At 50.0% G+C, this 13,842-nt stretch overlaps 1 protein-coding gene across 1 annotated transcript; it reads right to left on the reverse strand.

Annotated features, from left to right (window-relative positions):
- Positions 1 to 708: 708 nt before the first annotated feature.
- Positions 709 to 11,486, reverse strand: LOC107108524 (sestrin-3-like). The gene is made up of 9 exons (XM_015408963.1): positions 11,370 to 11,486; positions 7,673 to 7,879; positions 6,808 to 6,990; positions 6,171 to 6,401; positions 5,874 to 5,979; positions 5,271 to 5,389; positions 4,887 to 5,077; positions 4,129 to 4,273; positions 709 to 2,235 (listed from the first exon to the last, which is right to left on the reverse strand). Exons 1-9 carry the CDS (start codon positions 11,427 to 11,429, stop codon positions 2,146 to 2,148), a joined length of 1,332 nt encoding a protein of 443 aa, XP_015264449.1. The 5' UTR covers positions 11,430 to 11,486; the 3' UTR covers positions 709 to 2,145.
- Between the last annotated feature and the right edge of the window lie 2,356 nt (positions 11,487 to 13,842).

The following is a 13,842-nucleotide window of genomic DNA, read 5'->3' on the forward strand; positions in this document are numbered from 1 at the left end:
AACTAGCCCTTTTCCCTGCTTTTGTGTTTGTTTTAAATATTTCTATATATCTGTATTTTAAGTGCTTTTAAATGCCTTAAATGTTTTCCTCCTTGGGAACCCGGAACTGGGTGGAAAGGTGACAGAAACATTTCAGATAAACAAAGCGTTCTAATCCCTACCCAGAATGTGAGGTTATCTTGTCCTAGGACATCAAACCCCCTACCATATGTATCCCTTTCCTCATTGGCGGGAGGAGCAAGTGTTTTTTTAGAGGAAGAACTTTAGCTAGTGAAACCTCTATCAAGTTTAAGAGACAGCGAAGGAAGAACATCTTTCATTCAATGCTGCAGTCAGTATCAAAGAAATAAGGCAACATACTTTCTTCGTTGTTCCTAATGAGTGCACTGGAGCCCACCAGTGGAAAGGTGATCAAGCTACCACAAAACACTAGGCAGGAATGACACTTGCATCCTGCTCTGTGTTGGGTCCTTAGATAGGTCTTCCACTGGGGCTGGGCCCTGCTTAGCTGAACAGCATACCAGGGATGGGCTATATTCTGATGTCTTTGTTCAAGGATCTCTTTTGCGACACAGAACATTGGGGGAGGGGGGTCACATTGCCATCAGCTTTGCCCAGACCTTCACCACCACCACCACCATTGCATTCCAGTTGACCAAGCTGTAGGCACAACGGCCAGAGATAGACAAGACTGAGCTGGCTCCGTGTCAAACAGTTATATTTATAGCAAAAATAGGCTTTTACTTTCTTCCCCATACGGTGTTCTGTCCCCCACCCCCCAAAAAAACATTTACACAGTAAACAGGTTAGCTGATGCCCTGTGTGACAAGCCCACTCCCCACTTCGCAGTGACCCTCAGGCATTCCTCTGCCGGGTCCCTACAACCCCCCAACCCCAAGCCTTCCAAGAGATGCAGCTTCTGTGCTGTGATCCAGGCGATGTGCATGCACAATTACCCACAAAAAGGGTCGCCGCTGCAGCATGCCGGCCAGGGGAGTATTCTCTTGGACTTGCAGAGTGGCACATGCCAGCATTAAAAATAGAGCACCAGTCTTCCCCCCCCCCCAAACTCCCCCCAGTTCTCTGCTGGCAGAGAGTTCCTAGTGAGAGCACAGATTACAGGAAGCCATCACAGAAGTAGCTTATGTCATCACAACAGACCTCTTGGAAGAAGAAAAAATGTCATTGGGGGCACATATTCAAACCCTTGGACACCCCCTGTCCCTTTGCTGGCTCGTGGAAGTCTGGAGAAGCCACAGAGAAAAGCCAGATAGGGGAATGTGTTGATATCAGGGTAGAACGGGGCCTGGAGCTGCGCCCTCCAACTACAGCTCAAACACAAATGGGCTGTGTAGGGGTTAAAGGGGTGTGTGCTGAGCAGGCGGGGGACTTTGGCCAGGGAAAACAGCTAGTGAGGAGAACAGGTGGGAAGAACCTAACCAGGGAAGAAAACTGCAGAGCGAGGAGCAGGAGCTCCCACAAGCAAAGAGTTCTACATGCTTCCTCCATACACAAACATACACAATACCCTATTTTAGGCCAGGAGAGAGACCAATAAGAAGGAAGGTCTCACGAAGCCCTACCAGTACCTTTCCAAGAAGCCAGAAAGCATACCACCTTTCCCTCTCACCTTACCCAATGCGAGAGTGTCCAAGAGCAAGCTGAGCCTTTCCCAATGTGGGTCAAGTTGGCACAATAAGAAGGGGGCAAGAATGGCATGAGGAGGCAGGGAGAGGCCCACCTAATACTGTAACGGGTGTTTTAGCGGACAGAGCTACTGCAACTGGATCAAGGATGGAAGAAGTGGCACTGGCTACCTTGCCCTGCGCAGAGAGAAGGAGAGGGGGAGAAGTCAACTTGTGGCCAGCCACTCTCTTTGGCAGACCAAGCTGCCCACAGGGATGGACAGCAGGGAGGGGAGCCCGACGTCCAACACTGCCAAACTGGACACAAAATGCCTTGCACACAACCTTTGAATTATTTTCCCCCAAAGTCCCAGTTTGGAAATTGCACATGAAAAGGGGGGGGGGGTCTGTCTCCCCACACCCCACAAGGGAAGGGAATGCTGTCAAGTAAACATGGTGGGTGAATGCCGTGGTCCACGAGTTCTCAGCCCGAAAGGGGGTCCCACCAGCAGCACCCCTTCTAGGAGACCATGTAGTGAGTGATCGCACGAAGAGCATACAGCAGTTCTGCTTGAAGCCTGGCTTCCAGGATGAGAAGATTCATATGGACCTAAGAAGGAAAGAGAGGCAGAAGTCGGACTTGGGCAAAGGCACCAGTGTGGAAGCCTCCTGACCATCTATGAGAAGACACACTCATCCATACACATGACATCTTCAAGTACCAGCCCTGCTCTAGGAGTCTATCCTGCTTCACCCAACTGCAATTGGACAGTAATGAATAGGCACCAAGACCTAGGCTTCAGCAACTTCCTAAAAGCCCTTTAGACAGGGTTCTGTGCTGGTTGGACTTCTGTACTAAGATCTGGGAGACCCAGGTGCCAATTCCCACTCCGCTGTGGAAGCTCACGGGGTGTCCATGGATCAGTCATTCTCTCTCAGCCCATCCTGCCTCACAGGGTTGTTGTTCTAAGGACAAAATGGAGGAAGGAAGAACAATGTTGCAAGCCCTTTTGAGGGGAGAAAAGTGGGGTACAACTAAATAAGATCCCCTTCCTCTGGTGTACTGTTCTGAAACAAGATATCACAGCACGTGGAGAATTTCAAGGACTATGATCTAAGTGTGGTATTTTGGTCAGGAAAGGCAAAATAGTACTGACCCCCATGTATCTCCAAAATCCTCAAACCCAGAGGCACTTTGAAGCCCACTTTGTTCAGGTGGGGGGGGGGAGACCAGGCTAAAAATATTTAAAGGAAAAAAGAAAATAATTATGGACACCAATTCCCCCACTCCGGCCCAAGGTCTTTAAAATGAAGCCAACCTCTTAAGAAAAAAAGCTTATGGATTAAAGTCTTTGCTAAGCAGCATAGTGAGAGCCACAGATGGCAGAATTTCTTGCGGGGGGGGGGGGACAGACGAACAAAGCAGGCCAGGGGATGATGGGCATTCAAGTCCTGCATGCTTAGTAGTTAAAAGTAAGCCTGTATGCCCTGTAAACGGATGGATACCAGATGTGCAGTTCTCTGAGAGGACCGCTTCCTGCCTACGACCCTGCTTTAGAACACGCTGGCCAAAGCCTGGCATTCTGCTTCTCCTAGCATGGCTCTGCATGCACAAGACCAGCTAGCCAAGAGGCACTCTTCAGTCGCTGCAACAGAGCTGTGTCCTGCTGACACCAGCTTATTCGCCTCTGTCTCTCACACTCACCTAACCTAACTAGAGCTCCTATTCACTCAGTGTGGCCACAGCATTCTCAAATAAATACTTATCAATTCCTGTTTTAGGAGAGGGATGGTTAATTACTGCTTTTCTCTTTGCAGCCAAGGTAACTGCGGATGAAATTTTGCTCCTCTGATTTACAGCTCCTTCCCTCCTTAGTTCCCATTTGCTTGTAGTAACTGCAGCATTCCTGAATTGAACTTTACCTGTTATAGTTAAGGAGAGAAAATGCTTAGCAGCCAAGAGACTGCAAAGAGAATTAGTACACCCACCCAACCCGCCTAACCAAGAACCGGTCATTATCAAGTGATTTTTAATTAAGGACAGATTCAGGATTTGCTGCAGCCACTTGTGGGAGAACAGAAACTAGTTAAGTGGCAGTGAAGCAGAGGAGCAAAATTTGAAGGGACAGTTGCAGGGAGGAATAGAACCTTAGCTGAATGGCACTTCTGAATGAACATTTACATAGTAAACGGTGTAAACATGGGCTTTACACCCACGAGACCTGGAATTGCTGGATGTTGTTGTTTCCAGAGAGGAACATAGGTTGCTATAACAAGTGCTGTGCAGACCCACTATTAATTCTGCTTGCAGCAGCTGACGGAAGAGGCATGGCCAAGCTGGACCAAACTGTCCGGGTGTGGATGCTGCCTTGCTGGTGCTGCTCCAGCACCTATGCAAGGAACATATCCATATTTTGGAAGCCACCCAGGTGCAAATCATGCCACGCATGCTACTTGCCCCAGGCCTCTGTCCACCACAAATCCCCCCCACACACACACGCACCTTTTCACTGTGCTTGAACTGTTTCCAGAAGCGTTCAAACATCTCAGGATTCATCTTCTCTGGGGAGCAGGTCACAGTTTTTATGTAGAGCTTGAGGATGCGCTCCAGGAGATGATTCACTTCTGCATAGTCATAATCATCGTACCTGCAGAGTGAGTGACAGGGAAATGAAGCCCGCACTCACCCTTTCTTTTTTTAAAAAAAGGCACATGTATGCATATATACTCTGGCTACAAACTAGACTCTGAAATGCTGGGACAGTGCAGGTATATTGCATGCCTCTTCTTCAACCAGAGTTCAGGCAGCCAATGAACGGTGTTCCCTTGAGTTAAGCAAAAGAGAGAATTCCATATATCTCATCTCTGCAAGGTGCCTGGCTGTCCCTCCACAGCCAAGGCATACAGACAAGCTCTTAACACACACACCCATTGTGTGCAGCAGAGACTCGGATGAGTGGGGTGGGGATGGGGGGAAGAGCAAGTTTACCCTTTGCCTTTCCCTGCTCACAGACTGACTTGCTTTCTTGAGTCAGCCACTGTTACTGTCACACCGCTCATCATCAGCTCCGTAGATCTGTATTTCATGGACTGGCAGGGCAGTAGTGACAGTGGGCGTGCAGCTCTTTACGACTAGACAGGTGTGAGGGACCCTTTTTCCAACTTTGCAAGTTGGCGACTCATACAGAAATTCTAGAGAGCTAAATCTGTCTCCCCAGCCAACTGTAAAACATTGGCCTCAGAAGACAGAGAGCCACGTACCTGATGCCAAACATGCAGTGGATGTAGTTCCAAATCCCACGCTTGAACGTGGCATGATCGCAGCCCTGCCGCTTGGCCATTGCACAGCTCTGGAGGCCATCGACTTTCCGGAACTTCTCATCTAGCAGATACCCTATGTCCGAGTACAGCCTGTTCACCAGAGAGAAGCCATGATCTTCCCAGGAGTAATCCTGCGAAGAAAGGAATGTAGGGAGAAGTAGGTCAAAGAAGGGGAAGGCTAGGTTGGAACAAGCAGCCTCCAGTGCAGCGAGGAGGAGGAGGAAGAAAGGTCCAGGGAAGGCCAGATTCAGCCTCATCTGTTCCCCCCAATCATATTGTGGCCATGCAAGACCCTCCCAAGCAGGCAACAGCAGCAAAACCCACCTGGACACGGAATATCTGCGTCTGGTTCTCATCACGCTGAGCAAAGTCCTGGTATCCAAAGTCAGGGTCCTGAACATAGCAGGAGAGATCTGCAGGGCCCAAGATTTCCCCGTCCAAACCTAGAAGACACACAACCAAAAGGCATGTGAGAAAGGAGAAAGACACACTGCCGCATTTGTGCATTTGCTTGCAACACACCCACAAAGCATGGCTGTTCATACCCTGCAGCCTCAAATAAAATGGGACAACCCGGGGGGGGGGGGATTCCCTACTACTAAGACGGCAAAAAGGTAGCACAGGATGTGACAGTTATTCTTGTATTACATGTATTTGCAATTTTGCTCGTAGAAATAAACAAGACTTTTATACTTTTAAGTTCAATAAATACACCAATTAGTACAATTTTATATACTAAGTATTATTATATACTAAGTATTAAAAGCTTTAAAAAAATTAAGTTGTTAAAGCATTAAAAAATATGGTTAGGTTTGATAGGAAAGTATTCAATATATACACCAAAAATAAAATAAAATTGTGGAGGCGGGCTTCAAAACTTCCAGAATTTTTTACATCTCTAGCCCCAAAGACCTCCTGAGGCATTACCTTCATCCCTCTCAGGCAGCCTCATCTCTTCCCGGGTCTCGCTCTCCACCTGCAGCCTGTGAATGCGCTCTCGTAGAGACTCGAGCTCCACACACGAATCCAGCGACTGGAGGACAGAGAAAGGGACGAAGCACCATTCATTTAGGAGCCTGGGGAGGGCTCTCCCCCCTTCCCCTCTAGCCATTGTCATGCAGCCCAAGGGGACCATCGCATCCCACAGCCTGACACAGACTGTCAATCAAGCCCGCAGCTCCTCCCCTTCCCCGACCCCCAAAACGTTTCTCCAAACTGACGGACCCGCTTGCGGTTGAGATGCAGCAGATCCTGGCTGCAGCCGTTGCCCACTTCGCAGAAGCAGAGGCTCCCTGGGACAGTGAGCTTCAGCACGCCCCTTCCCTCTGGACACATGTCTTGTTCACAGCCACAGCCAAAAGCGAAGCTGGCCAGCGCGTGGTAGTGAGCTAGAAGCACGACCGCGTGGACCAGCTCTGCCAGGGACCAGCTCTGTTCGCTGATCTTCAGCAGCTTCTACAAAAAGACACAGGAAAGATACGAGCGCTGAGCTCCACCACCAGACCACTCCAGATTCTGCACTTAGACAAAACTTGCATGTTGCAGCACTGAGCAAAAAAAAAGCATCGTCCCTCTGCCCACCCCCTCAGCAAAGGTGCTGGAAAACTGCAAAGCTGACAGAACATATTATGGCAGACTCTACACCTGTTAACTCAGCATTTTATATAGTAGATTTTGTCTAGGTATTCCAAGGCTCCTACTCAAAATCTGCCTAAGTGGTAGGGGTGGTTGTAGAAGCCACCTTTGAGCTCACAACCGAACCCACAGTCCAGGTAGCCTAACAGGATGGAGGAAGGGTGTGCTTCCCCCCCCCCCCCCCCGGTTTTTGCCAGTTTCTTCCTGCTCGGCTCATGGCCATTACCTCTATGTGTTCCTTTCCGACGAGCCACGGCCGGTGTGCCAAGATCTTGTTAATCTCGCTGAGCTTGCGGAGTTTGGGGGGGATGCAATCCAGCCCCCTCAGCCACTGAGGGTCACCGCCAACCCGCAGGAACTGCAGCACGTGTAGATTCACCAGATACCGACACCGGTGCCGGGCAGCTGCCTGCAAGAGAGCGGTGAGGCCCAACAGGCCCGTGACCAAAGAGGAAAAACATCCTGAACGAGCATCTTTGCCCAGGATAGTCTCATCCACCCTTCCCATGCAGGCCAGCTCAGCAACTTCTCTCTCAGCTGCCCTCTCCTCTTTGTGGTGTAGCAGTCAGAGTGTTGGACCTGGGAGACCCAGGTTCAAATCCCCACTCTGCCGCGGAAACATGCGGAGTGACCATGGGCCTGTCACACACAGTCCACCTAACCTACCTCAGAGGGTTGTTGTGACGCCAAAGTGGTGGAGAAGAGAACAGTGTAACCCCCTTTGTGTCCCCATTGTGAAAATAAATGGGGTAAAAGTGAAGTAAATTTTTTAAAAATGTTATCACTGCTTGGAAGATAGAGGAATATCCCTAGTGGACCCCTTTCTGAGGTGACCAAAAGGGAGGCGGCATGCATGTCCCAGTTACACAGGAACTGTGACGCCCTCTACTGGCCCATGCCTTAGAATCTTTGCCCGCCTAAGAGGTCTGGATTCAGAACAGCTTTCCAAATGGCAACAGAGGAAGATGGACAACGCTTGCAGCAAGCAAAAGGAAAACAGTAGCATGCACATAGCTCAGGGGTGGGGGGCTAGCTGCCCTCCCAGTGGATGAACTGGCTTTGGTTCAGCTCTTGAAAATCCTGGCACTCACCATGATTGCAATGTAGTGGCGGCAGTCAAAGGGCAAGGGGCCATCCATGTGCAGCAGGTAGTGTTGCATCCGGAGGAAGCTGTCCAGGTATTGCGGGTGGTAGCCCATCTGCTGTGTGATGGCCTCCAGGCGCCCCCTGCTGGCCAAGGCTTTCACAAAGAGCAACTGGGGAGTCCGCTCCTTGTCGCTGGTGCTCATTTTTGCCACCTGCCCAGGTGAAGGGGGAGTGGAGAAAGAGAGAGAAAGATTTTTGCAGCCTTCTTCCTTGTGTGGGGAAAGTGTCTGAAGGGTGGCCAGCTTGTGTAAGGGAGGCCTAACCAGAAGGCAAAACAGCGTACAGCAAGTCTTGGGAGCACAGAAGGCGTCTCAGGTTAGCAAAGAATTATTTGCCTCTGAAAGGGACCTCCAGGGCAGGTGTGGTGGGGAGGAGGAGGTTCTTCTGGCCCAGGACCAGTGTTCCCTCTCAGCTGAGTCAGTGTGACCTAGCTCACAGTTTTTTAGCCTCCGGCTCACACATTTTTGACTTAGCTCAGGAATAATGGCTCCAGAGCAAACTAATTCATGCAGTAGCCAAATTGCTCGCTCACAACTTTAATGCCAGTAGCTCACAAAGTAGAATTTTTGCTCACAAGACTCCATAGCTTAGAGGGAGCATTGCCCAGGACTATGTACATTCTGGCTTTCCGGCGAGGATGCAAAACAGAGCTGCTCCGGGGAGCTTCTGGGGCAGCGTGGGCAAAGGGGAAATACCCTGCTAGTTGGCACAAGTTGTTTTCAGTTTTGTTTTTAATGTGTTGCACGAGTATTTGCTCTGTTAAGTCATTTCATATTGTTTTGACGCTGTTGTTGTCCACCTCAGGTCTGGGACGTCTGGGACAAAGGCAGATATGAAGTGAATGAAATCTGCATGGAGGTCACCCAGATTCTGTACTAGCAAAACCAGGATTCTACATCCCATCCAAATTAGAAATGGCACAGGCATAATTTATGCATACACAGGTTTGGGAAGAGTTGTTGGAGCAGTATTTTAAAAAGTTCTGCATATAAATGAAACCATTGAGCTCATTTGCATTAATGCTATGCTGCTTCCATTAAGGAGAGGAAAAGGGTAACACGCAGCCCTGGAGCTCCCTTGCCAGTCACTCCCTAGAATCTCGACTAGGTTCTCCCTCAATAGACAACTTCACCTACCAGAGCTTTATTTGTACTATCTGGAGCAAGTTCTTACCTCACTTTTTTTTTTTTAATGGAAGCTACGTTTCACAGGCTGCCAGGCTCCGTATGCACTACCAGGAGAAATACCTGCAGTGTGCAACTTCAAGCAAAGCACCATGCTACTTACTCAGAGTAGGCATTTGATAGAAGGAGAAACAAAAGCCCCTGTGCCTCAAAGCCCAGGGGTCATTTCCAGGTGCCTGCTCCCCCCTCCCCGCCCATCATCCTTGCGGCCAGTCTTCTCAAGCTGAATGGGCACCACCCTGCTCCCCACTTAGAAGTTTCCAGGGCAGGGTCCAAGCCCCACCAAGCACTCCAGGGCCCCCTCTAAGCCCCATAACCAGTTTTGCTGGCCCAGCCCCAGTGTCAGCTGTCTGGAAATGCCAAGCCCATGCCAAATGAATTGTATGCTCCAGCAGGTACAAGCAGAAGGCAGCTGTACAGGGCAGCTAAGAGGGCTCTCTGCCTCTCGCACAGACCTGGATCCGGGAAAAAGCCTGCGCCAAGGAGACGGCACAGCTCTCATCCACACCCCCAGTACACTGCCGGCACTGACAGACACCTGCTCTCCTTGCTTATCCAGGTTAGGCAGCTGCTGGTGATAGCCAAGCCCTCTCCCGCCTCAGCCTGCAGGGGGCTGAGGCAAGAGTGCCACCTGCCTCAACGCCTTCTCCCTTCCCCCTTCTCCTTTAAGAAGTTCTTCCTAGAAGAATTTCCAGAACTATTTCCTCTTCATGTATCTGAAGAAGTGAGCTCCGGCTCACAAAATCTCCTATTGGAACAAATGTTGCTCATTGGCTGTAGCTGGGGCTCCTTAAAGAGGGAGAAGATGGTGGGAAATCACCCCCTTCCACTTATCAAAGCAGTCTCCTCCCCCCTTCCACTCCTTAGGACTCCACAGGGCCTTAAAGCAACATTCCTGAGCTGTGAACAAACACACGCTTAGTTCAGCTACCTTAGAGACCCTCACCTGGTCTCCCAATACCAGCCAGGAGGAATCCCCTGAGATTCCAGCTGTGCAGCAACACCTGCTGTGCCAAAGTTCTTTGCTAGGAGATCTATAAGGGACTCTGCCCCCCCCCCCTTGACTCCAGCGAACACTCACCACCAGCAAACTGCCTGTTGCAGTTCTGAGCAAGTTTCTTCATCTCAATATGGTACAACCTTTAAAAAAGACAGGCCTGGGAAGTAAACAGTCACTTTCCCCACCTTGATAATTCCATCTCCTAAAAGGGACATCAATTCTGGAATGACCAGTCTTCTTGAAAGGTTTAGAATCTTCAAAAACCAGGTGCAGACTGGAGACAAGGTGGACACTTTTTTTTTTAATGAGCAGGCATCCCTGGGCAGCCTGGTTCCAATTTGTTCTCTACCCTATAGACAGGTATCCTAACTGGGCTTTGCAAAATGGATCCAGAGATCCACTTATTTGAGGTGAGGTGCCAGGCCCATTCTATGCTGCTACTTCAGCCTGGTGCTCTGGGAGGGGGAGCACAGGACAAAGACACCATCCAGTGGGAGACAGGATATCCCCCTTGCATCCAACAAAGCTGGGAAAGAATGCTCGAAGGTCCCTAGACTTTGTGTGTGTGGTGGGGGGGGAGCTTGTAGTCCCGTCCCGGGAGAAATCCGGAGAAAAAGAAAAAATACAAACGATGGCGAGAGGAAGAAGGGGAAAACCACGCCCCCTCTTCCATGCAGAAGCAGCAGCTGGCCCAATAATGCGGCGAGCGAGCCAGGCCGGTGCCGGTCCATTGTCTCCCCGCGCCCCCCCCCCAGCTGCAGCAGGCGAGCCGCAGCGCCCCCTAGCCGCGCAACCGCCAAAGCGCAGGAGGAAAGAGAGAAAAACAACTTTGATTGGCAGCGCGGGGAGGAGGAGGAGGAGGAGGCTGGAGCATCCCGCATCCCCGCTGTTGCTGCCGCCTCGGACAGGACAAAGGGAGCGGAGGGCGAGCGCGCACAGGCAACGTTCCGGAGCCGGCCCACACAGCTCTTGTAGCCGCGCGTGCACGCCCCCCGGCTGCACCCCCAAAGTTTCCCTCAGGGCCGGTGGAGCTACCGCAGCCTCCCCGCCCCTGCAGCTTCTCCGGAGCTGCAAAGCAAAGGGGGAGGGACGGAACCGTGCAGCACCCCCACAGCAGTCAGAGGGATAAAGAATCCCCTTCCATTCACGCAGGGATTTGGAAAGGAGAACCACCAGCTACAACTGCAGGACTTGCAAGCGCTCATGGTGGCCGTGCGGGGAGGGGGCTCCCTTCAGCCCTTTGGCAGGACTGGAGAAGCGAAGGGGGCGTGCTGCCAGACCCGATGCTTGTTCACTGGGAAGCAAACGCCATTCAGCTTCTTCCGTGGCGCGGCTTTCTTCCGTGCAAAGGGCCGTGGCAGGGTAGGAAGCCGGGGAGAGGAGCGACTGAGTCCCTGCCTTGCCCGGGGGTCTCTTTTGCTGGCAGCACCCGGTGCTTTCGCAGCAGATCGAGCTTACCTGCAGCCTCTGGCACTGTTTGCCCCGGGGATGCTCCGTGCTCTGGGGGCAGAGGATCATTTTCACCGGCCTGCCGGGTTACCCCCCCTTCACTACATAGATAGCACCAACTACCGGCCTCGGAGCTGCGACTAACCGGCGAAGCTCGCAAGTCCGGACAGCCCAGCCAGAGTCAAGCCGCCAGGGGGCGTGGCACTCTCGCGCCTCCAGCCAACCACTTCAAAGGGGGCGGGGACGGGAGAAGGCTCCCGGCCAATCGAGGGCGAGGGGCTGGGCCTCATTGAGGCTTGCGGCAGGCTGCTTGTAAGACCACGTGGGGCCGAGCGGAAAGTTACCTGCCTGTCAAACGGAGAAACTCCGCCCATTTCAGGGGAAAGGGGTGGGCCAAAGGGTCCAGCGTGGTGTCCCTTGACAGCTCTTAAGGGAGCCGTGTCGTATTTTTTTAGTATTTATTCTTTGACCGGAAAGACGTAAATTTCTTTTGCGTATTTTTTCCCTACTGAGTAAAATGGGCATAAGACCGCAGCCTGCAAAGAGAGGACCAAGTTGTAGGGAGTTGGAACAACCAAAACACCACCCTACTTTAGCAAGAGGTATTTTGGTTATTTTAGAAGTCCTTGTTTATATGTAATGCATGTGATAACATGCTGTTGTTTATGGTTACAGTGTATATTACTGTAATTGTATATGGTAGCCTGCAACAGAAACAAGATATTGGTGGTAACCTGAGAGTTTTATTACAATCTACTAATTCCAATTGCAGAGGTATTTCCTTCCCTTTCCACCACCTGCACAAATACTCCAGGTTCTTTTTCCAGGATCCTATAACCAGCAGCAAAATAGAACCATAGCTGCTTTAACCACCTCAGTTTCTCTCACTGATTATAGCCCTTAAAACATTCAATTGTGAGGGGAAAAATAATGCAAACCTAGCAAAGAGAGTTCTGGTGCCGGAGGCCAGACCTCATCTAGAAGCTCAGCTTCTAAGCACAAATGCATCTGGATGGCCTAGTCTATGATGAAAGCACTCTACATATGTACAAAGGACCTGAGATTCAAACCAGGCTTTGCTTCTGAACCTGGGAAGTGCACCTTCCATTCTCAGGAACTCACTATCCTTGCCTGTGAGTCCTCATCATTAGCCAATGCAACTTGAAGTAAGGACAGCAGCAAAACAAGCTTTGATTCTGTACTGGAATTACATGATGGAAGGTACAGAAGTATAGTTTGTTATAACGTGGCAAAAATCCTTTACATGAATTATTACAAAATAATATGCATATCGTTGTAAAGCCAGCAGATAAGGCAGGTACAATTTGCGTAATCCCCTCTGTTCATCATAAGTAAACATCTAAACATCATAAGTAAAAATCTAAACTGTGGGGGACAATACATTGTATACCTTCTGACCAATCACTCTTCCAATCCATATGCAAAATATTATGTGCACGTAGGACTACATGCTACTAAAAAATTAAAAGTGAGATTTTTAAAAATACGCTGGACTTAATGGCAATATGTCCCTGATCACCAAGACCTGATTAGAAGACGTCTGGCAACTGGGGCAGAAGATATAATCCTGATTCAAATTGTGGTGCAGCACAGTGCAGTTTACTTCCCCACAGCAACTGCTTGCTGTACAGATGTGGATGGACTGAGGACTTGAGCCAATGTGCTTTGGCAGTCCCTTCCTGTGTGCCTTTGGGATGTCCCACAGCCATTCGGGCCCATGTTTCAAATTGGGTAGCAGCTTGCCTGGGAGGGGGTTGGCTGCACTGTGCACAACTGTGCAATGTTTGCCACATTAACTTGTAGTCATTAAAGGGTTGTGTTTTTTAAGAAGGGGAAAAGGGGACCCTATTAAGAAGCAGACAAATAAATCCTCACCCTTGCATCCCTTTGGAGTGACAACCCATTTTCTTTGGCGTAACACCATAGTATGCAGAGAAAATCTAGTTTAAAAATGGAAATGCAGCCCTAGTGCATCAGTTGTTTTGTTGCATTATGAGACACACAACCATGCTAAGCCAGGGTTCCTGTCAATTTTACAGATGTATCTAGATATGCTGAAGAGCTCTGCATAGCCCAAAAGCTTGCACCCAATCTTTTAAAGTGGCCAGGACATTACAGTCTTCCCACTTGTGCTGTTTTCTCATTCCATGAAAACCAAGATAGACAGCCCTGACACGGCTAACATTACAGTATCTCTTGGGGGTTAATTTCCATTTTAACAGGCCTCTCATATTCAGTCTGATCAGAGCCTTTCTCTTAGGACACCATAAATTAGCACCTCTGCCTGATTTTGTACAGAAAGGAAATGACCAGCAGGATTTCTGCTTTTGTTGCATCTTAATCCTTGTGTTTTCTGCTCTCCCCACCGCTTGACTTCTAAGGCACTGGAAATGCAAGCCCCCACCACCTTCACTAGGTTCCTCTGACTATTTTTCCGAAGAGAAAGGGCTACCAAACTGGC

The sequence above is a fragment of the Gekko japonicus genome, unplaced genomic scaffold (assembly GCF_001447785.1).
Source record: "Gekko japonicus isolate JY-2015 unplaced genomic scaffold, Gekko_japonicus_V1.1 scaffold19, whole genome shotgun sequence".
Taxonomy (NCBI): domain Eukaryota; kingdom Metazoa; phylum Chordata; class Lepidosauria; order Squamata; family Gekkonidae; genus Gekko; species Gekko japonicus.